The sequence below is a fragment of the Rhinolophus ferrumequinum genome, chromosome 11, assembly GCF_004115265.2.
Source record: "Rhinolophus ferrumequinum isolate MPI-CBG mRhiFer1 chromosome 11, mRhiFer1_v1.p, whole genome shotgun sequence".
Taxonomy (NCBI): Eukaryota; Metazoa; Chordata; class Mammalia; order Chiroptera; family Rhinolophidae; genus Rhinolophus; species Rhinolophus ferrumequinum.
Genome location: NC_046294.1, coordinates 26,591,679 through 26,614,592, shown reverse-complemented (window position 1 = coordinate 26,614,592; position 22,914 = coordinate 26,591,679). Strand labels below are relative to the sequence as shown.

General features: G+C 38.9%; 1 protein-coding gene across 5 annotated transcripts in view; it reads right to left on the bottom strand.

The window, feature by feature from the left end:
* Positions 1–22,914, bottom strand: part of MPPED2 (metallophosphoesterase domain containing 2) — a 161,917-nt gene that overhangs the window by 60,278 nt on the left and 78,725 nt on the right. For all 5 annotated transcript variants that reach the window (XM_033118812.1, XM_033118808.1, XM_033118811.1 and 2 more), the window contains exon 4: positions 18,037–18,262. In XM_033118812.1, coding sequence (XP_032974703.1) covers positions 18,037–18,262 — 226 coding nt within the window. The remainder of the gene's footprint in view (positions 1–18,036; positions 18,263–22,914) is intronic.

Genomic DNA, 22,914 nt, shown 5'->3' with positions numbered 1-22,914 from the left:
CAAAGGTCCAATGTTGAGCACATATATATTTATTACTGTTATGTCTTTCTGATGAACTGATCCTTTTATCATTATGAATGTCCCTCTTTATCTATGGTAATACTCTTCTTAAAGTGTATCTTACCTGATATTAAAAGCCACTCCAGCCTTTATATGCTTACCATTTGCCAGGTACATCTTTTCCCATCTATTTACATCAACTTATTTGTATCTTATATTTAGAGTGCATCTTTACATGTAAAGTGTGTCTCTATATTTAAAATGTCTTGTAGATAGCATATAGTTGTTTTCTAATTTTTTTCAAATAATCTCTGCTTTTTAAGTTCATTTAATGTAATTATTCATGTGAGATGTAGGTCAACTCTTATTTGTTTGTTTATTTACTTATTTATTTTTCCTCATTGTATCTGTACCTTTGTTCACCCTTCCTAGCTTCTTTTGTATTAGTCAAATTATTTTTTAGAATTGTGTCTTATCAACTGGCTTTTAAGCTTTGTATTTTATTTTTAGGGGTTGTTCTAGGGTTACGTTATACATCCTTAACATTTTACAGCCAAGTTAAAGTTAATATTGTACCTTTCACATAAAATGTGAAAGTCTTGTAACCATGTAAGTCTCCTCACATAACTATATGACATAGTTGTCATATGTATTATGTTTGCATTACATATTCCTTCAGCTCTTTAAAGATGTTCCACTATTTTCTGTCCTCCAAGTTCTCTGATAAGTCTGATGCCATTTAAATCATTGTTCCCCTATATGTAATGTGTTGTTTTTCATCTGCTGCCTTAACTATTTTCTCATTTTTTTTGTTTTTCAGCAATCTGACTATGATATTCCTAGGCATAGTTGGCTGGATATTTTCCACTGAGCTTCTTTTCTGTAAATTTATGTCTTTCACAAATATGGGGATTTTAGGGGCATTATTTCTTCAAATCATTTTTTGGTTCTACTCTCACTTCTCCCATGGGTCTCAAATTACCTGTATATTAGACCTTTGATATTGTCCCAGAAATCCCTAATGCTGTTAATTTTTTTCAATAATTTTTTATTGTCTTCATTAGGTTGTATAATTTCCATTAATCTACCATTAAGTTCATCCACTCTTTTCTCTGTTAGTCCATTGCTATTAAGCCCATGTAGTAAGTGATATATTCAAGTATTACATTTTTTCAGTTCCAACATTTCCACTTGGTTTATTATTTTTTGTATCACTTCTGATATATCCTAGTTTTTTATTCATTACTAATATATTTTTAATCCTCACATATCATAATTATAATAGCTGCTTTAAAATCCTTATCTGATCATTCTAATATCTGATATATCTCAAGGCTGGCTTCTGTTAACTGTCTTTTCCCTTGACAATGGGTCACATCATCCTGGCTCTTCACATGTCAAGTAATACTATATAAGGTGTGATCAAAAGATACGGTGAATGTATAAATAAAAAAAATTATTACAGTAAAAGACACATTGCTATTAATCCCCCTCAAAATACTCCCCCTCACTCCAAACACACTTATCCCATTGTTCTTGCCACTTTCTGAAGCAGTTCTGGAAGTCCTCTTTTGTGAGTGTCTTTACTTCATCCTCCATCATGACAGTGCTCCATGTCACACATCACTTCTGGTACGGCAATTTCTGTCAAATAAAAACATTATGGTGTGTCCTCATCCACCTTATTCACCAGATCCGGCACTGTGCAACTTCTGGCTCTTCCCCAAAGTCAAAATGATCATGAAAGGTAAACGTTTTGAATAGATTCAGGACATCGAGGCAGCCATGACAGTGCAACTAAAGACACGAAAGAGGACTTCCAGAACTTGCTTCAGAAAATGGAAAGAATGATGGGATAAGTGTGTGTGAAGCAAGCGGGAGTATTTTGAGGGGAATTAATGGCAATGTATCTTTTACTGTAATAAATTTTTAAAAATTTAAATATTCACCGTATTTTTTGATCACACTCCTATATTTTGAATGTTATGTTGTGGAGACTCTGGATGGTGTTATATTTCTCAGAAGAATGTTCATGATTTGTTTCAGCAAGAAATTCACTTGGTTAGAATCAAACTCTAAACTCTGTCATATTTGTGGTGGGCAGTAGTTCAGATCTCAGTTCAGACTGCTTTCAACCTGCCCACGAATGCATGGCTCAGGAATTAGTCAAAGCCTGGGGCAGAGTTTATACACAGAATTTGGGGTTCCTCTTATTTGGCTCTCTTTTTTTCCCCTGAAATTTCCCCTCACTTTCTGGTAGCTCGGTTGCTCTGCACTTGTCCAAATGGTTCCTCCTGCCACAAAGAGTACAGGCTCTCCGTTGGAATTTTAGCTACCCCATACTCTAACTCTATCTAACTGTGGCTGCCCTTGGGGCAAAACCACAGAAATGGAAAACTCACTCTATGTCAGTTGCTTCCTCTAAGTTTCAACTCCCTCCACAATTCTCCCTGCTTGTGTTTATTCCCCAAAACCCTTAGGTAGTTATTTTTTGTTTTTCCAGAATTTATAGTTATCTGTGCAAGGTTCAAATTTGTTAGGAGCTTATTTCTCCATAACTAAAGCAAAAACCCGTAATATCTTTTGAATACAGTTCAAAACCAATAGCCATATATTGTTTAGATATGTGTGTTAAAGACACATTTAAGTAGGGAAAAAAAAAGATAAAGACAAAATTCAAATTAATGTATACCTGGAGAAGGAAGACAGAGGGATAAGAGAGGAACAAAACATAAAGGTAAATACCAATTATTGTTCTAGTGCTCTGGCTGTGTGTGGGCTAATGGCCGTTCTCTACATTATTCAGAAAATGATAAATAACATAATAATAATAAGGGCTATACACAGGCCAGTGATGGCAGTGTATCACGAACCAAGGAATTTTATTAATTTAATTCTGTCCATCTAAAAATAAATGTTCACAGAGTCCTCATCTTGTTCCTAGACTCCTGAAAAGTCTCAGGACCAACAAGATTCTGCAAAGGTCCAGTCACAGGCTCTAATGGAATGGCTAAGGATTTATGAGATTCATTTATAGGTAAAATTTATGGGCCATTCAAATTTGGGCACAGCTTAGACTCATGGTTAATAATGAGAAACCCCTTAAATAATGTTGTCGTTTGAATGAGAAGGATAAAAAGACAAAAATCAGGCATGTGTGTATTATTTCTTTGTTCACAATATGGACAGAGTGTTTGACCGAGACAGGAAAAGTTCCTGAGGGTGTAGAAGCCAGGAATAAGAAGAAAAGAGACTGAACGTAAGAATGTCAAAGCATTCTCAAAGCAGGAGAAAACTTCAGCTTGCATGTTTAAAAGCATATCCACATGTCAAGGATCGTGGGACATTTTCCCAGCAGGGATTGGACAAGGAGCCTCTCTGGCCTTACTATCTTAAACTAGGCTGAATGGAACACCAGGGAATAGGCTGGAGGGAGGGAGATCACACTGACCAAAGGGGTGGAAAAAGTGATGCAATCAGAGACTTCTTTCCCATCTCTAATTTTATGGCTTTCTGTAAAAAGCAAAAAAACATCAAACCACTTCAAAATAAGATCACCAGAAACCTGGCTTTGAAGACTGGATCTGATGAGAAAGAAGTTGATAAAGATTTATTTTCCTGGTTGATAATCATATACCATACCAAAATATACCTCCACCGGACTACTGCTTCCTAGCCAACACAGGGTAAATTTTTAAATGAACACAGAGCATTTCTCTGGGAATTGGGAACAGTAGGGGGATAATCTACAAACAATATCACTCAAAAATAAAGGCTTTGCTTCCTGACAACCAAAAGCTTGACACATCACGCCCAGTGTTTTATTGCTCAGGGTAGTTTAGAAGAACACAGCAAACAGAACGCTGTCTTCCAACTGCTTGCTATCTGGTTTGATTTTAAGGATTCCCAATGACAAACCTCTAAAGAAAAAAATAATATATCAATAGATGTTTTTTTCTTTTTGCTTTGATGTCATTGCTAACAAGTTGTATGCATGTTCTCAAGTCAAGGAAAAAAATCCCTTTTTGTTGCTTTCAGCTTTATGTTGCTGAAACAGCCATAAAAACACATTTTAAGAGCTATGCCTTATAAAAGTACGGTATAAAATGGGAGGGGACAGAGAAATTTGCTAATTGCTATAAAATTCAAATCTCCAATCTACTGATACCCCCATGGGTGTGAGGAAATAGGGCCTCTTTGGAGAAAGGTAATCCTAATTATGTGGCATGCTAGAGAGGCACCCAAGTTTGTGTCAGTAGCAGATTCTGATAAGATAAGCTCTAAAGGAAATGTGTCTGGACTGTTTCAACGGGGAGGGTGTTGGGGTAATGTTGGTATTTAGCTGTGATCTGGAGGCCAGCAAGGTTAGGTTGGACAAAGCAGAGCCTAATGAAGCTGCTAGTGTCTGGGGTGAAAGAGCCACAAAGCCTTCAAATTAGCAGCTGTATCCTGACACTCATTAGTGATTATATATGCAAGGGCTGCAACTTAAGCCCCAACCAGTAAAACAGCCTAGACACTCAGCATATACACAAAGGAAATAAAGTACGTACAAAAATAAAAAACGAGAACCTTTTCAGTGTCTTTCCTTTCACATTCTGACGTTTTTGTTTCTTTCTTTTTTTCTTGCTTTTTAAAATATTAATGACAGGACTGCAGTTACTTACCTTCCAATTTAGTACTAATTACCACCGCGACTAAAATGAGACTTCATTTTTTTTTTAATCAAGGAAGGTCTAATCAGAAATTGCTTCTGCTAAGTTCTGTACAAGACATAATATACTCTTGTTAACTAACAAAACCAATAAATCAAGCTGAAGCACTTATTAAAGTATCTTACAGCACTAAATTTATCACTGATGACAAATTTAATTTGGGACTCTGACAGTTTGTTCCTTGCATATACAGTACTCCAACAGATTTCCTTATTTTTTTGGTGGGGGGAGGCGGAGGGGGTCAGGCTGTTATTTCACAAGTAATGAATGCTGAAATTTTTAGAGATGTAAAAGGCGACTTCCAATAGAATTTGTTTTTCCTACTGTGTCACTATCCCTGGGAGAAGTTATGCATTAAAATTCTTTCCCTGAGATTCTATCCTTCGCACGTTGGGGTTATCGGAATTTTAAAAATGGTGATAATGAGCATTTTACGAAGCAATTTATAATCATCACTCAGTTAACCCACACTCTATCTCCTCAGTTAGGTCAGTGCTTGTCCCTTGATAATGAAGATAAGAAAATTGAGATACACAGCTTTCCCCAACTAACAGGGAGAATAATTTCAATCTGTGGCAAGGTCGTTCAGAACAAGGGAGGGTGGGGGAAAAAAAAGTAAGGAAATTCACAAAGTTGTGTTGTGTCTTCTTATAATTACTCAATACTGTAACTAAAAGCACACTTTCCCCACTTTAAGTATCAAATGAGAATTATATTTCAAATACACATAACATTATTATTAACAGGCGACTTTTGATCAACACCATACTTCTAAACTACATAATACGAATAATGCCTTTTTTTCTGTTCTGGTCAACTGTACTATGCAGCTTATTGTACAACACAACCAGGCTACACAAGTTATATTTTCTATAAACTTTTCCTCCTCCTAAACCACAGCGCTACAGTTCTACATTAGCATTTTCTTGCTGTCGTTTCAAACAGTATTTTCTTTCTTGACAATGCAATCAGCATATAAAAACCAAATTTCATTGCCTGGTCCCGGTTAAGGCAAACGGAGCAGCCTAAACCACAGCCTGACAAGGGGAACGCATTAAGCTCTGGGACAAAAGCCTCCAAGTCGACCTGTTTCGCAGACTGATTAATAGAAACAAGCTCCAAGGACTAATCACAAGTCTGAGCCCTGTTTTGCAGATTAATAGAACAAAGACTCACAAGACGAGGGGAGGTTACAGCACTGGAATACAAATAAGCAAAGGTAGGCACCAGGCTTTCCTCCACTGAAGTCACATCCTGTAAAGCCAGATGCTCAGATCCAAAGTCGCAGGGTGCCACACTCAGGGATGAATCAAAATGCAGCGCCAGAGGTCTGGGTTCCATCAGCTACTCCAGCACCAAATAAGCCATCTAGGTTCCACCTGCTTTGGAGATTCTGATTTAAAAGTGGAAACATTTTTCAGCAGAACAATGCATGGTCCTTTCGGGGCATCCTTGCATTTCAGCCGGGCAAACCACAGCACTTGTTGATTTGGACAGAAACTTCCACCTCCGCATCTTTTGCAATGGCCTGTCACACAGGTAATCTGTGAAGTGTGTGCGTCTGTGCAGGCCCACAAATATGCAAGAACTATAGACACAGTGACAGCATAAAGTTAGAAGAAGAGAGTCAATTTCCAAATTACCCCGAGACACATTTTACAATAAGAGAATGTGGCCTTTTCTCCTGACTGTAAAAATAGTCACCCACTGTAGGAATATACAAAATCCTAGGGAAGTAGAACAAAAGAAAGAAAAAAGGAACATTCATTAAGAGAAAGTCGCTGTTGTACTTGTGGTATATGACCTCTCAGTTTTCCTTTTCTCTATACATTTATATATGTTTTTTGTAATGCTATGGACCTTTTGTGTATTTTTGCTGGGGATATGGCTTTCGAAATGCTTACTGCTAGACATAAAAAGAAAAACATATCGCTGCTTTCTGATGACTGATGCGAATTCTTGAATGACCAAAACCAGGTGAATGAATGAATTTTTACTGGAATTGTAAAACCTTCATCCATGTATCTGGTTAACTGAAGAAAGTTTACACAGCATAGGAAACAATGTTTAAGAATTGAGATGTTTACTTTTTTGTATGATTTCTAATCTTGATGATTTTCTGCAGTAACTTTTTCCTTTCACCTTTTTTTTTTCTATTCTTGTAGAAACCTAGAAAGACAAGTTTTTTTTTTTTTTTTCCCGGTCTCCTTCACAAGAAAAGTATTTGATTCAATGGACAAAGAAAATGATTTTTTTTCTGACATATTGGTATTCTGCTTTATCAATAATCCAATTATTCTGTTTATTGCAATCAACCAAGGAAAAACACATTCATAAGGAAAATCATAACTATCAACAGTTACAAAATATCAGAACTGACTTTAGAGCACAGTTAAGCCTGTGGTTTACAGGCTAGTCAAACTTCGGAATTTCCAAACAAGTGATCCTGTTTCTCTCAGGCTTTTCAGAATAGAGTTCAAATTCTACAATGTAATTTCTATAGCAAATAACTTTACAAACCAATACCCTCCTCAGTGTCAGCTTTTCCCTTTAATAGTAACACTGAACAGCACATACAGTGTGTGTGTTTGAATGTAGGAAGGTACTTAGTACCCTGAAAATTCCCTTGCCTTTCATGGGCCTGTCTCTGAAGCCACCACGCCAGCCTCAACCACACAGAATCCGCCTCCGGTGAGAGCTATTTAAAAGCACAAGGTCAAGGCCAGCACTGTACACACATACTTAGGTTTCCCATTTTTCCTACTCAATCTGCTGGACCAACAGGCAAATACTTCTCCTTATGGAATAATACCTTTTTTGAAAGGGAGGGGCTGAATTTGGACAAGAAAAGAAACTAGACAGCAAGCTGTTTTATCTGAAAAACAAAAAATAACAACAACAACAAAAACAGGATGCATGAAGGAATATTTAATCACAGAGGCATCTTAAGCATAGCCTAAAATCCTCATTCTCAAATGCTTCCTCTGTATACATTTATTTAAATAATACAAACTTCACAAATTGAGTTTCTGAAATTTCCTTTCCACAGTTTTTTTTTCCCCCTTAAGCCATAACACCGAAGGAAAAAAAGTAAGAGTGGCTAACATTTGCTCAGTGCTATATTTCCAACTAGTTTTGCCATCCACAATTTCTGATTAGGTTTTAGTCTAGCATCTTTTATTTGTTCTGAAAGGATCAAAGCAAGAAGGTTTTTTTTTCTACTGATTCTTCATTCAAAGTAAAAATAAAGGGCAGATTATGGCGAGTGATTTGGGGGTTGGACTTTAAAATCATGAAGACAATAAAAACATTTTATTTTTCCTAGTTTCTGTCTTCGGTAATCCTTTCTATAACTAAGGTACTCCAAGCTACTTCCCATTGTTCATGAAGACTTGTGTGGCATGGAAAGTCAGTACATCTTACTGGACTGTGTTCAGATTGATAATGTCCCATAATTTCCATATATAAAGTAGCTTGAAATGTAGTGAGCAAAACAGTAATCTCCAGTTATAAAGCCAGGCAGGCAACAGAAGCGCTTAGTTTTATGTGCAATTATTTTGTACATAATATGGAAAAGAAATGCATACCAATTTTAGAAAAGAATGGGAAATCAGTGTGTTGACTCTGACCTTTTTTTTTTCCTTTACAAACATAGCATTGGTTTTACTTAATTTTCGGTATTGATTTACTACAGATTCATATAAAATTTTAGCCCCTTTTTTTTTAATGTGATCTACCCTAAACCCACCGTACCAGACATTAGATCTGAAAGTGTGTAAATTACCCAATAAATATCACCAACACCTTCAGATGCTGTCTTGGGCGATTTTACCCTGGGAAGAATCTTACTTAGCCTAGCTCCTGCCCACTTTCTTTAATTTGCCATTTAGACACCAAGTACTTCTCTTCATTGACTTTTCATTTTTCTCTGTAAATTTCATACTTAGACATTACTAGTCTTAGTAACTATATTTACACTTCAACCAAGCTGATCTCTTCTAATATTTGAGCAAAACAGTCCTCCTAAATCCTCTCCCGAATTAATGCAGATTTGTAACTCATCTTTTCTGCTCTTTATAGAATGGAGACACAGTTTGCTATGTCAGAGGCTTTCAAATTTGCCACTAACTGTCTGTGTAAGCAGCCCTCACACAACCTTCTGCTTTCAATTTGTAGTCCCCATCCAAGATGATCTTTATTTTTCCTGGGTGAAAATCCAGTACCAAGTGTTACTCATACATTTAAAACGATACTCATGTAAATGACCTTAAAAATGCCCACATCTTTATTTAACAGACATCTATTCACCCTTCTTACATGTTTTTTGACCAAATGCAGCTGCTATATGAGGTTACTTTCCTAAACGGTTTCCACTTATTATAAGCAATTTGCCATGCACTGTACAATATTTGCTTTTAAAAAATTCTCTCTCTCTTTCTCTCACACACACACGCATGCACATGAAGAGGGGTAACCGTTTTTCTAGACTAAGTTTCCTATTCATCTCATTTCTGCCCCTTTTTGCTTCTCCCTTTTATACCGTCAAAAAAAAAGAAAGAAAGAAAACAAAGAAAAAGTAAACAAACAAAACAAAAACATAATAGCCATTACAAAACTACACGATTGAGTGCCAGGAACTTAACATACATCATCACATTTTAATCCCATGAACAATATACTGAGTAGTGAAAAAAATAAAGGCTTTGGGGGTTGGACTTCTGCTTCTGCTACATAGGAAACGAGTGTCCTTGAGTGGTTTATTTAACTGCTATAACCTACAATTTTATCTTCTCCCAAATGGGAGTAATATTACCTTCTTCATAGGGTTGCTGTGAGGCTCAAAACCAATGTTGTATAAGGTACCGATATGTGGGTCTGGCTCAATAAATAGTAGTTATTGTTATTTGCATACCCATTTGACAGATAAAACTTGTGAGATGAAATAACTTGCTTAACAAGGTAAATGAGTTCTAAATGATAAAACTGAGACTCAAGGTCACCGGGGGTAGCTGGTTCCAAAGGTCAAAGCCTACAGCCTCTATACCACTCACTGCCTTCCCCTGTTAATGGGCAGAACAAGGTGGCAACTGTTTAAACTATGCCCAGCCTGGGGATTAGACCATTCCAGGTAAGCCTTCCCACTGGGGATGTCCTCCCAGAAGTTTGTTAACCTGAGGAACTGATAGTTTAAGGGAAAAGGGAATCAGCTAGAAGAGTTCAGCCCAATTTTAGCAAAGACTTCCTTGTCAGAGGGATGTACCTGAGCTAAACATGGTTTGGCCTGTTCCCCAACAGGCCTCCCATGGGCTGTAGGTGAATCCTTAGGAGGGGGACTGACATCGTTCCTTGACGGCCCTCTCACCGAATAGCCTAGAAGGCCAAAGCCTTCTCCCCTGTCCAGCACAGAACACAGTATGGCTTTGATTATCATAACTCCATTGTGAAACATCACAAGGGGAAGAAGACATGTCCTGAAGCTATGCAGGACTTGGCAGAAAGGGAGCACTCTGTGGAAGCGGCAACCTCCTAACTGTGTGCTCCAAAGCCCATGTCACATGCATCACAGAGCACTGGGAGGATTAAAGGAACCCGTGCAATTACTTGGAGTTACTTGTGAGCACATCTGAGCTACAGGGGAGAAGTGTGCCGCAGGAAGGCAGAGCAGCCGCAATGACTGGAACCAGGTAAATGTGGGTCTAGACTGTCAGTGGGACTTCAGTGGACTCACTATCTGGAAAAACTCACATTACACTTAGAGATCAGAGTGCAAGATGAGAAATCCATGCTTGTCCAATAGTTTGAAAATACATGGTACTGTAATTCAACTCTAAGAATTTTATCACTGAGAATTCAACCATTGTGATAAGAGAATACCAAATATTTGCTAACTGGTTCCTGATGTCCAAAGGACTTTCTGAGGGCCCACCTGGTCAAGCTCCCCTACCAAACTCACACTTTACACTCACTTCTTTTCCTGCAGCTTGAAGAGGCAGTCTCCAAATCTAACAGAAACTCTCATAGCTGCTCACAACATAGAGATAAGGTATCTCAGGTAAAGAAATGACAATAAAGGGCTTAAAAATACTGTTGGAGACTTTTTTTTGAAAACTCGCATTGCCTTTAAGTTAAGTCTGTCCAACTTCTCCCATTCCTCACCTTTACTAAACCTGGAGAGATGCTGTTATGCTTTCTACATTTCTGAATGTTCAGGAAGGATCTAGATATGTTCACGAAGCTCATGGACATAATTTCACACTTTGTTTGGTTCCATTATGCTCTACCATCTCTATTCCTCCTTGTTAGATGGATGGCTACATTACACCTTGTATTGGAAGTACTTTCTTTCCTTTTACAACTGGGTGTCCCCTCTGTGCAGACCTTCAGTCCATCAGCCATACAGACACATCTCTGCCATCACCACGCTTATTCATTCCTTCATTCATTCAGTAGATATGGACCGAGCACCCACTATGTGCCAGGCATTGGGTTAGCTTAGGCTAACAAAGCCAATAGAGAACAAAGCCAACAGGATTCCTGCCCTCATGGAGCTTATAGCCACTGTATTATCTTCTTTCATCCACCAGCAATAACTCTGGGTTAAAAAGGAGCCTGTCAAAGTAACATGAGAAAATGAAAGAACAGCCAGCAGTCAGTGGGCTGGGTCTTAACGTCCAGGTCTTCTTGGTAGCATGGTACCTGGGCCCATGCCACACCTGACTTTAGTGGGGGCACATGGCCAGCGCTTCCTTCTTGGGGCATGTCCCTGTGCTGCTGTCTCTCTCACCTGCTACTTGATGATTCAGCGGAAAAAAGCCACATGTACCTGGTACTTGCCCCCTTGAAGGCCAGAAGGAGCGATCCACATGCTGCGACACACTGAGATGTAGAATTTTCATTTTTAACACCCTAGGTTCTGGACCACACCATGTAAAAGAAACTGGATAACTCTTTCGTTCTGTCCCCTCAACACTCCTATTTCCCCCTGCAAATACCTCATCACGGATTCCTGAGGGCTCCTGAAGAACACTGGCCTGGATTTCTGTATGCCCATTTTAAAACCAGATGGAAACACCCAAGTCTTCTAACGGTCACTTCCTGAGTTGCCTCAGGTTACAGAGTAGAGGGACATCTGTGGTTAGTAGGCTATCCTGGTTTAGTCTAAAGGACTCAGCAAAGGAACTCTGGATTCTTGTCTTATTTCTCCCCAACTAACTCTGTGACCTTGGTCAGTCACCTTCTCTGTCAAAAACTCTACCTTGGTCTCTTCTGTCAAAAGGAGGCAATACTGACATGTAAACACTTGTAAATGCTGGCTATTATTATTATTATTATTATTATTATTATTATTATTATTATATCCTGTGCTTATTTTAATTGTTTAGAATTGTATTTTTATTTAAATTTTAATTATTTAGAATTGTGGTGAAGCCCGAATGAGGTAACACATATGAAAGTTCTGTGAGTGAACTATACCATCCAAATATAAGTTTATTATTGCCGTTTGCTAATGGACTTTGTCTCTCAGAATGCACACACAGGCAAAAATGTAAGTTATGCCAACGGCTGATATTAAGCATGACTGAATGCACACAAACACGTCCATGCCACATTCGTCTCTACAACTACCACCAGCACATCAGGTAAAGGCCCCATGACACGCTTGAGAGGTTTGGACAGAGTAGGCAGAAAGGTACTAGTTAGATCCAACATCACAAGCTCTGCATAAACCAGCTCTGGAAATGGTATTTACTGATACGGCTATCAATGGGAGGTAGGAAGCAAAGTGATTGGTTTTGCTTTCTCCTTTTTCAAATAAACAGAGCAGTTGTTAAACCAGAAGTGAATCTGATCCCGTGTGGCTTTCAGAGCAGTCGGCTGCATTCTGAAACAGGCAAAAATGTAAACAAAGCCTGAAACTCTAGAGCAGGGCAGAACAGCCATAGGTTTCATAATGGGCGAGTCTATGGGCCCTGAGCCAAGAAAAATGAAATGTTAGCCTGGGCCTTTAAACAGAATCATGTAAAAGCAGAGTGCATATTTGTTTAACACACACACACACACACACACACACACACACACACACGCACACACACACACACCTTTTTCTGTGCCAATACCTTTCTGAACCCTCCTGAATAAAAGCTGGAATCCCTGAGAATGTGGTATAGAACCAATATTGTTTGTATAGTTCTGGTTCTTTAGCATGAAAGGACTTTCCTGCTGGACATGAAAATCTTCCTCTCCTTTCCTTTCCTTTCCCTTCCTTTCCCTTCCCTTCCCTTCCTTTCCTTTCCTTTCCCTTCCCTTCCCTTCTTTTCCTTTCCTTTCCTTCCTCTCCCTCCCTCCTTCTCCCTCCTTCCTCTCCCTCTCTTCCTTCCCTCCTCTTTTTTTTGCCCAAGTTAATTACAAAGTATGACTGTGAAAATAAAATAAATGAGCCCATTCCACCCTTCCGCATATCTGAATTCTATCATATGAGTTGTCAATTGGTTTTCCAATCCTCTCACTCAGTATCTGCTGTTAATTTGTTCGCTATTTCAAGAACTTGAAGACTGTCAGCAAAATACATGATGCATTACAAAACTTATAATTGGAAATAAAAACATCTGAAGCTTTTCTGACAGGGTAAACATAAAGTACTATTGCACTGATCAGAACAAGGAAATGCGAGCGACCTTGTAGCTATTGGTATGCAAGCATAATTATAAATGCTGCAGACAGTAGAACCAACACTTACTCCCACTTTGAAAGATGCTGAAAAAAATTAAATCTATATGAATGAATGAACTCAACATGTTTAGGATCCGAAATGAGAGGAAGAGAGGAGGGGGAAAGAATTATCCTGCTCACACTTCCTTTGAAAATGCAACTCAATGGGCCTTCTCTTGTTCTTTCAGCTATTTTAGAATTACAGTGCCTAGGCCCAATCTCATTTTCCTGCTGCAGAAGTTAAGGCACTTCCTCCACAGTTACTAAATCTGACAAATTACACCTGGGTCTACTCTAACATGAAAAAGTGTGCTCTTTGTTCCTGACCCCTTGGTCAGCGTAGAGATCAAATTCCTGGACACCAGAAAGCCCCACTCATATTCATTAAAAGCCACGGGAGACCAGCTTTGCAATTCTGTTCAAGAGGGGAACGAGGTGCAGGCTATTGCTGAACAATGAACTGCTCTGCTTAGCTCAGAGCAATACAGACTTTTCACTTTTAGCAGCTTGGCTGCTGATCAATTAGTAACTGAATTTTTTTCTACACAGCATCTTAGTATCAAAAGAGTGGTTGAAATCAGAAAAAAAGAAGGAACTACTCAATGTTTAAAATGCCAAGTCCCACCAGTGAGTTGACTGAAAACTGCTTGCACTAAAATGCTGGGTACAGATGGAGAACCAAAAAGACAAAGATGATTTTAAAATTCCATCTCCCCTCTATCTACCCTAGCCAGACAAGCAGTTAGTTATCACAGTGGCTAATCTTTGACAGATTAGAATTTTGTCTCCGCTTTCTAACCATACTCAGCCTTTGGAAAAGACATTACAGAACTGAGAGTGATCACAAAGAGGAAATCAGGAACCATCTTGGCGGCAGAGTATCCACACGAGGGACACAAGAAATCCACAAGCTTTCCTGTTTCGACAGTGAAGTCCAAGGCAGAACTAAATGCCTGGCAACACAAGAGCCTCTTCTTCTGTCTCCCAAAGAGGGAGAGAAAAACACAATAGGGTAAGTTAAAGAAAAGGTGTCCCTGAATTGCCACTCCCAAAGAGGACAACACTTCATGCCTGATTCCTTTCAAGATTATTGGAAAAACGAGATGGTGAAGGAATATATACAGAAGCCACGGAAGCTGCCATAAGGCTTCCCGAGACAGGGGTGCTCTCCAGGAACAGGTCAATTCTTGTCCTTCTTCCAAGGGAGCATGTTTCTTCCAGGACTAGGTATCCCACTTACGACTTCTTCAGTGTAGGCCACTGAATTTTCCCAGACCCATCAAATCACATCCAAATCCTGTTCCTTGGGGATCTAAGTACCACAGTGCACTCCAACTGTAAACACACATGAATGCTCTGGAATGTTGTTTAAGTTATTTTCCGCATACAAATTCCTACTAAATTGTAAATTAGGAGATACTACTTTTTTTCCCCCCTCCCTGATCTTTAGAAAGCTTTCAGCTGGGCTACAAGTTATAAACATGTAATGAATATGGACTAACATTCCTTTTCTGTAATGAGACCAACTCACAATCCACATTTTAAAAAATACATGAGTTATAGCTATCTTCCTGGTCAGATGACAATTACTTTTGAGAAACCTATGACAGGATGGAAATTTTTAGTATCAAGGTTATTTTGAGTTCTATTTTTAAATTAAAACCACTAGAATATCAGCAAATCAGAACTTGACATTTCCTCCAAAAAAGTCATTGGAAAAGCATGGACATCAAACTTAAATCAGTTTACATTATTTTGGGGTTGCAGTATCTAATGGGTTATTAAGCAGGCATTCAGTTAGGAGGGAATCACAGAACCTAACTTCTGAATGTAAAAAGTGGTAGCTTGGCTTCTAGTCAAAATCCTAATAGTGAAAAAGGTTAACAATTGTACAAGATATTAAAGTAATCAAGCATGCTTGCAAATAATTATATTCTTTGAAGATGCTGACTGACGACCATTTAAGTGAGCGGCATATGGGGGAGACTAGGACAGACCACAATTCCCCTGTTTTGACCAATAGAGAAGTTCAAGGTAACGAATTCACCGAGTGTCACTCAATCAGTAGAGGCAGAACTAGAGCTAGAACCCACTCCATCTGACTCCTAATCCAACAGTCTTCATATGAAGCCGACAAAGGTACCAAGTAGATTGGAAACACCACCAACCCCACAATATCAGGAATAGCTGACACTTATTAAATGCTTACTCTATGGCAGGAAGTCTTCTGCGTGTTATGGATGCATTAACTCACGTATCCTCCTAACAACCGTGTGAGGGAAGCAATGTTGCCATCTCCCACATTGGAGACGAGAAAACAGACGTATGGAGAGGTTCAGAAACTCGCCCCAGGTCCCAGGGCTCAATAAGTGGAAGGGCTGGGGGAAAAATCTGTCCCCCTCCCCCCACCACAGAAATGCTAATATAGGCATTCTTAAATCAATGTTCAGGTTACCAGCAAATCCTAGAAATATTAATTTTAACAAAAACATCTGTGCAGTGATATCTAAACTACAGATGCCTCCAAAATATAGGAAGCAACTGGAATCTCCTTTTCACCAACCTCTACATTCTTGATCACAAGAGAAAGTAGCAACAGTTCCAATGGGTGAGACGGATTCCATGTCAAGATCTCCCTCATAGTAAAGAGGTACTAGGCAGGAAGCAGTTCATACTTTCTAGTTTGAATCTGCCCAGACAATGGAGAAAGTTTGTTTGCTGTCATCATTTCAGCAACCTTCAATCTAGGGATCTCGGAACGCCCTGCTTACTCAGGAATAGCCTTCAGTCTTCTGTGCCCTTTGAAGATTTTTCAGAAGTCATCTGAAGGTATTGAAAATAATGACCATGACCCTAGGTAGAGCTTCTCTGCCAATCAGATGTCATTTCTCAACTACTGGACAGTCACTAAGAAGCGGAATGGAAAGCTGGGAAAGGTCTCTCTCCTGCCCTTTACCCAGAAATGCTAATCTCAACACCCCACACTACCCTGAGATCCGTTTTCAGATTCTTGTTTGATAAGACTAATTTCTGCTGTTTATTCCCTTTGCCTTTAACCTCCTTCTCACATATAAAAAAAATGGATTGACGTGCATTAATAAAGATGGATATAACCCCTGCAGATTATAAATACCAATTACCATTCCACGACTACCAATTAGGATGCTCCCATTTAGTTTCTGTGTGATTCTTGGGCAGTAACTTAACCCTTCTGTGCCAGAGTTTTTTCATCTGCCAAATGAAAATCGTAATCGTGCCCATTTCTTAAAGGTATTTGGAAGAAAATGAGATAATAGATATAAAGGACTTAGAATAGTGCCTCGCATATAGTAAGGACTCAATCACAAGTTCACAATCATTGTCAGGTTGATTTTAAACACAAATGTACTTTCTGCATCCACTGGATACCCACTAGTAAAGCTAGAAAAAAAATAGAAAGGAAATATCTCAACTTTCTATTCTATAGAGGACAAACCAAACTGTTGAGTGGGGTGGCCAATCTGAATTTACTCTGTTTGTGCTCTTTTAGTTTTATCTGCAACTCCTAGGGCAGAACTGGGATACTTTTCCAGGTTGGGTGAGTAAAAGTTAATTCTGTTGCTCTGTATACACATAGAGCTCTCAAAAAAGTAAATAAATAAGTAAATACAAATCCAAGACTCCTTTAATACTGATCTTCTAACACTCCCCTTTTAAAGATGAAAAAACTGGCTCTGGAGACTCAAGTTCATATAAATACTTAGTGGCAGAGCTGAGAACAGAAAACATGATAATTAAGCAAACCACCAGGTACTCTTTAAAACCCATTGCAAATATCACCCAATTTAATCCTCATAATAACCCTCTAACATAGGTATTATTTTCACCCTCTTAGAGATGCAGAAACTGAGGCTCATCCTCTGTGAATTAACTTCTTCAAAACCAGACGACTGACAACTGATAGAGCCAAGATCAAAATGCTTCTTGTCTGGCCCCAAAAAATATGCCCTGCTTCAAGTTTTCTAGAGCTCAGTGCTGAGAACGCTAGTACTGAGCTGTCAACCCGTGACTTCCAAAATGTGCATTAGCCTCATCTGAGGACCTTTGAAAAATACAGATTCCTGGGCTCCCCCTCAGGAAGGAGAATCAGAGTGTGGAGGGTAGGGCTTCAAAATCTCTGTTTCTTCAGAGTTGGTCAGGTGGCTCTGATGTGTAGCTAACTTTGAGAGACCTTAACCTAAGCAAGATATTTTATGAGTGCTTCCAGTTTAAAATGCGAGGGAAGTGAGTTACGTAAGACTGATGGGATGTTCAGAGGAGCTGAATCTATGTGAAGGGGAACAATAGCGAACTTTCCCCAATCTTTCTGTGTCCCAGACGTACCTGCAGCTCCACCCATAGCTGCCAAACCCCACTCCCATGGATCCTGCCTAAAGACATCGGCCTCACAGTGAAAACAATCAGCCCTGCGCTCCACAGCAGGGCCAGGCTCTGTGTTACGTTGGAAACAACAGCAATAAGGTTTCTTTCCAGTTGTTATCCTTTTCATTTAAAGCACCTAAGTCTGCACCATGCTTTCTTAGCGATGACAGAAAAAAACGGAAGGGGGAAGACTGTTCAGATGAACACTTACCACGGTGCACCGTATATCCTGAATCCCTTCACTGTTACCTCCGAGTCTTGTAAGTAAATACTGTTTGTCAGGAGGGACTGAACGTTGTCAAAGTCCTCTGGTTTCAATTTGGACACAGAGGGGAAACGGTAGTAGTCCTGTTTAACAAGGTCTGCCATGAATTCCTTATCAAATGTCAGTTCATGGTTCCCAGCAATCACTATTTTATATTCATATGGCAGGTTTCCTGAAATAAGAAAAAAGAGCACCAATTAGCACGTTCATTTCCCATCACGAAGTACAACAGCCGAGACTGCGTGATTAGCAGACGGTATGCCCAAATGAAATAGCTCATGCATTCCTTTATATTTCCATGGGAACCAAAATTTATGACTACTCCTTTATGCTAACAAAAATGACAATGAACGGGAGTCGGGAAGCTGCTAAGAAGCTAAAATGCTACTAAGAAGACATTAAGTTTTCTAGTTCCATTTCCCTCTTCTGTATGTTACAGATTCACTGTGATGAATCCACACTGTGATGAATTCACACTGTGATGAGTCCAGCAAAAAGCACCTTAATCACAATCCCTATAAATGGTCTGGCCTTGGTTTGGCCCTCAAAAAATAAGCAGATCACATCGTACGACATATAAATGTACACTACATTGTATACCCGAAACTAATATAATATTGTATGTCAACCATACTTTCATAAAAAAATAAGCCAACCAACTATTCTTAACTCAGATAACTACTAGATTTTTAGTATATCCTTCATACAAAAGACATGGCATAGCCAAGCATTCCACAATTTACATAAATGAAAGGAACCACACAGTACAATTTCATATGGCAAGTTAAAGTTTACCTTTGGGCTTATGAATAAAAAAAAAAACATTAATAATACCCCCCCATTAGAAGGCTAACTTTTCACCCACTGGGGATTGGAGAAAAAAGTGTAAAGCTTAACCCCCTTTTAATATTTATGGTATGGAAATATGAGTTCTCGGTGTGTGCTTTTTATGCAAAAGTTTCCCGATCAAAATGAGATAATTCTGGGAAGAAGAATGAAAGCTATAAAGGAAAACCCAAACACCAGACTTCTGCACAGATTTATAATGTTTGAATAAAGTACAGATCATACATATTAATAACTCACCGTGATGCTATAAGAACCAAAATCCAAAGGGAGATAGTGCCGGGCAGCTGTCCCCATCCTGAAATTAATGCCCTTTTCTATTCATTTTCATTACCCATCCCTCAAGCCTCACCGCTGGGCTGCTGCTCATTTCATTTTATTTCATTTCATTTCATTTTGAGAGAAAAAAGGGCGGGGCAATGGTGTCTGTAATTCCAGCTTCCTGAGACTCCTGGGTCCAGCACAAAATTAATGTTTCCTACTATGCCAGGAAGAATGAAAGTTGCCACTAGCACGAAACCGGATACACTTGTTCTAAGCATTGGTCCTTACCACCAAACCAGAGTCAATGATTTAAGTAATGAAGCTTAGTGGGAACCAGAATCATATTTTGGGGCGGGGGAGGCTGGCAAATTTTATCATAGGTCCACTTGGATTTTAGCAATGCAAACTACAGAGATTACATGATGAAGTCCACAATCCTAGCAGCACACTGCAAGCATAGCTGCTAAAAGTGATGTCATTTTTAAGATCACCAGCATATGCTTTGTAAGGCTCCTGGTTTTTCTTTAACTCACTTTTTAGGTTTTTAACAGTAATGAAACTGCATACATAGCATGTGGGTTAATGGGGAGGCTGAAGAGACAGATGAAAGCAGAAAATAACACTACAGAAAGATGAAACTGAAAACACTATGTCCAAGTGTCAGTGGATATCCTTGACGACTAGCCCACAATGCTGTGTGACATGTCTTCGGCCTTAGTTATTTGCAAGGTGAACAACTCATGGAAAACAGGAAGCCTCCCTCAAATACACGTTTATGTGAGTTTATAATCTGCACTAGCATAAGGCAACAAGGAGTGTAATGTATGTTGCTAGCTACTTGGATAGAATGATGATATTTTACACAACTCCCTGCACTTAAAATACAGATGAAAGATGAATTAATAGGCTGAAAATTCCCAGCACTGCACATGCTGGCAACTTGTGAGCTGCCCCACAACTCTAATACCATAGCTCTGTGACCCCATCGACCTAGTAGCACACCCGCAGATTCACCTGTGCTCCCAAGGCCAAAGCAAGGCTGAAACGTTTTCCTGGACAGTAATTTGTTCCAAGGAAGATCCTACCAGCATGAATCTTTGAGCAACTCTATTTGTATAAGTCACGCTGTAGCAGCCCGGTTCCCCTTCAATCATTCATGATGATGGACTCACTGTAAACCCTTTCTTTATGCACCACTGCTCTTTGCAAGAGGGCTTGGCTGGCTTCTTGCTTTTTTCAGTTTAGAGCTTTGGTTCAGAGACAGCATGGGTGACACTGGGAAACAAGGGAGAGGAAGCACATTTCTCCCCTTCAGACCAGTTTCTTTTCTTTTTTTTTTTTTCCTTTTTTTTGTAATGTAAAACTGCTGCAAAGTAAATCTTCTTCAGAAAGACAGGACTCCTTGGTGTCTTTTAAATCAAATTTGGAGACTCGGCATAAAGAAGTAGCCATCAAAATGAAGAGCTGCAGGAACAGTAATGATATTTACACATTGCCAACAAACTCATGTCTTTCTGAGAATCCAATAGTAGTTTCCAACTTCCATTCTCTGTTACCTCTGTTATGAGATTGTCTGACATATTTTCTTTTTTGCTGAACTGACCTTTCATCTATAATCTGCCAACCTTTATGTTTTATATGAAAAGTGTAAGCAGGGCAGCTGACAAATCTCCTGTTACTTGATGGCATTTTAGTTTTTTTCCAGACTAGATTAATTTGGAAGGCTCTGCAGTCAAGCTCCAAACTTCTTGGTATTTAAATAGCACCATTTTAACATTGTCAAAGAGGTGCTTTCTTTTATCCATTTTATTCAGATCAATCCATAAAAGCTGACCTGCCTGAATGAAAAAAAAAAATCAAGGCCACATACTTTTATTCTAATATAGAAAAATTTTTCCTTTGAATGACCTAAAGAACTCTATCAACTAACCAGTTCCATCTTTCCCAAGGTATGATATATGTTCTACCAGTGATTTACAAGATTATTTTAGGTGGAATGGAGCTGAAGTTTTGACAAAATGTCAAATACTGTATGTTTTAAAAATACATATTTGGAAAAATACAATATAACAGTGCAAGTAATGATATCAGGGGTGTGAAAAAAATGTATACACATGACTAGTATTCATCTTTTGCTATCAGTATATATTTAGTATTACAATTTTAATACAGTTTTTTCCTTTTTTAAAATGTGTATACATTTTTGGTACCCTCTGTATATAGCTTCATTTTTCCATTTTTCATATACACACACACACACACACACACACACACACGTTATATGTGTGTGTGTGTGTGTGTGTGTATATAATATGAGATGATTTAAAGAAAAATATTGAGCAAATAATCATACAGATAATTCACAAATACAGATATGGCAAAGTGATGACTGTAGCAAGTGAATGAATAAAATGTGGGAAACTAGCCCATCAGTTCAGGTTAGAGCTATAGAACATATGTGAGAACATAAGCTCTTGAAGGCAACAATTAAGTCTTACTCTAATCTGTACCTTTTACTGTATCTGTATTGCCTAGTGGTGTCACGTCAATAGATGCTCACTGAAAAACTAAAGGATAATGAAAGTCAGCTGGGTCCTCACTGCTACTCTACAGTTCTAATCATCTCACACTCTTGCCACTGCCTATCCTCTAAGCAGCCATCACAAAACTTTTCCAGGTTTCTCCCTAGCTCCCATGCTCCTTTTGATTTCCCACTTGGCATATAATGCGCCCTCTAATCTCAAGGTAGCCTCTCTCCACTTCCTCCTGTTCACTTTCCTGTCTGCATCTGCTCATCTTTCTAATAATTGGCTTCTTAATCCCATTCCTCCCATTCCCACTGGCATTTTCCTTTCTCAGACACTGCTCTTTGATATTTTGGGTCTTTCTCTCTCTTTAAGCTTCTTCCTTAGTGAGTTTATGTTTACCCATCCTAAGGAAACAAAATCAAGTAGCCCTTCACACACACACACACACACACACACACACACACACACACACACACCTCACATACAATCCTAAAACATCCCTAACTTTGCTTCTTTTTTGAGATGCTTCTTCATTTCATTTTTAAAATTCTGGAAAGAGGATTCCAGAAGCTTGCAGCTGGTAGGCCAAAGTCAGCCCACAGATATAGTATAGTTAGCCCTCAATTGTGTTGTTTTTTTTTTAATTGAACTAACATTTAGAAATCAGGAGATACCACACAAAAAATCTCTTGGTTTCTAGCTTCTTTTGGAAAATCAAAAGATCAGGCAATACTGACTTCCAGTATACCACAGACCTCCCACTCCCTGTTACTTCTCACACCTGACCCACTTACCATATTTGTGTGGCCTGATGGGCCACTTCTACTAATAGTATCAGCAACTTAGAGACAAATGGTTGCTCAGAATTCACCCTGAACAACCTGGTTTCTGTTTCTATTCTCTTCCAAAAGCTTCTCTGGAATGTCGCTTATAACCTCCTCATAGCCAAAGCCAGGACTTTCTCTCAATTTTCATCTCCATTAATCACCCCAGAGTGACATCCCTGTCCTTTGAAGTACATATCCCCTTGATTATTTATGCTGTACTCTCCAGTTTTCCTCCTCCCTCTCTGATACTTTTTTTCCCTCTACTGCCTTAGCTCCCTTTCACAGCGGACTCCTTATACTCTCCCTCTTTATCTTTACTTCTATGGGGTATTATTTAATATATATATTTTTACTGTATG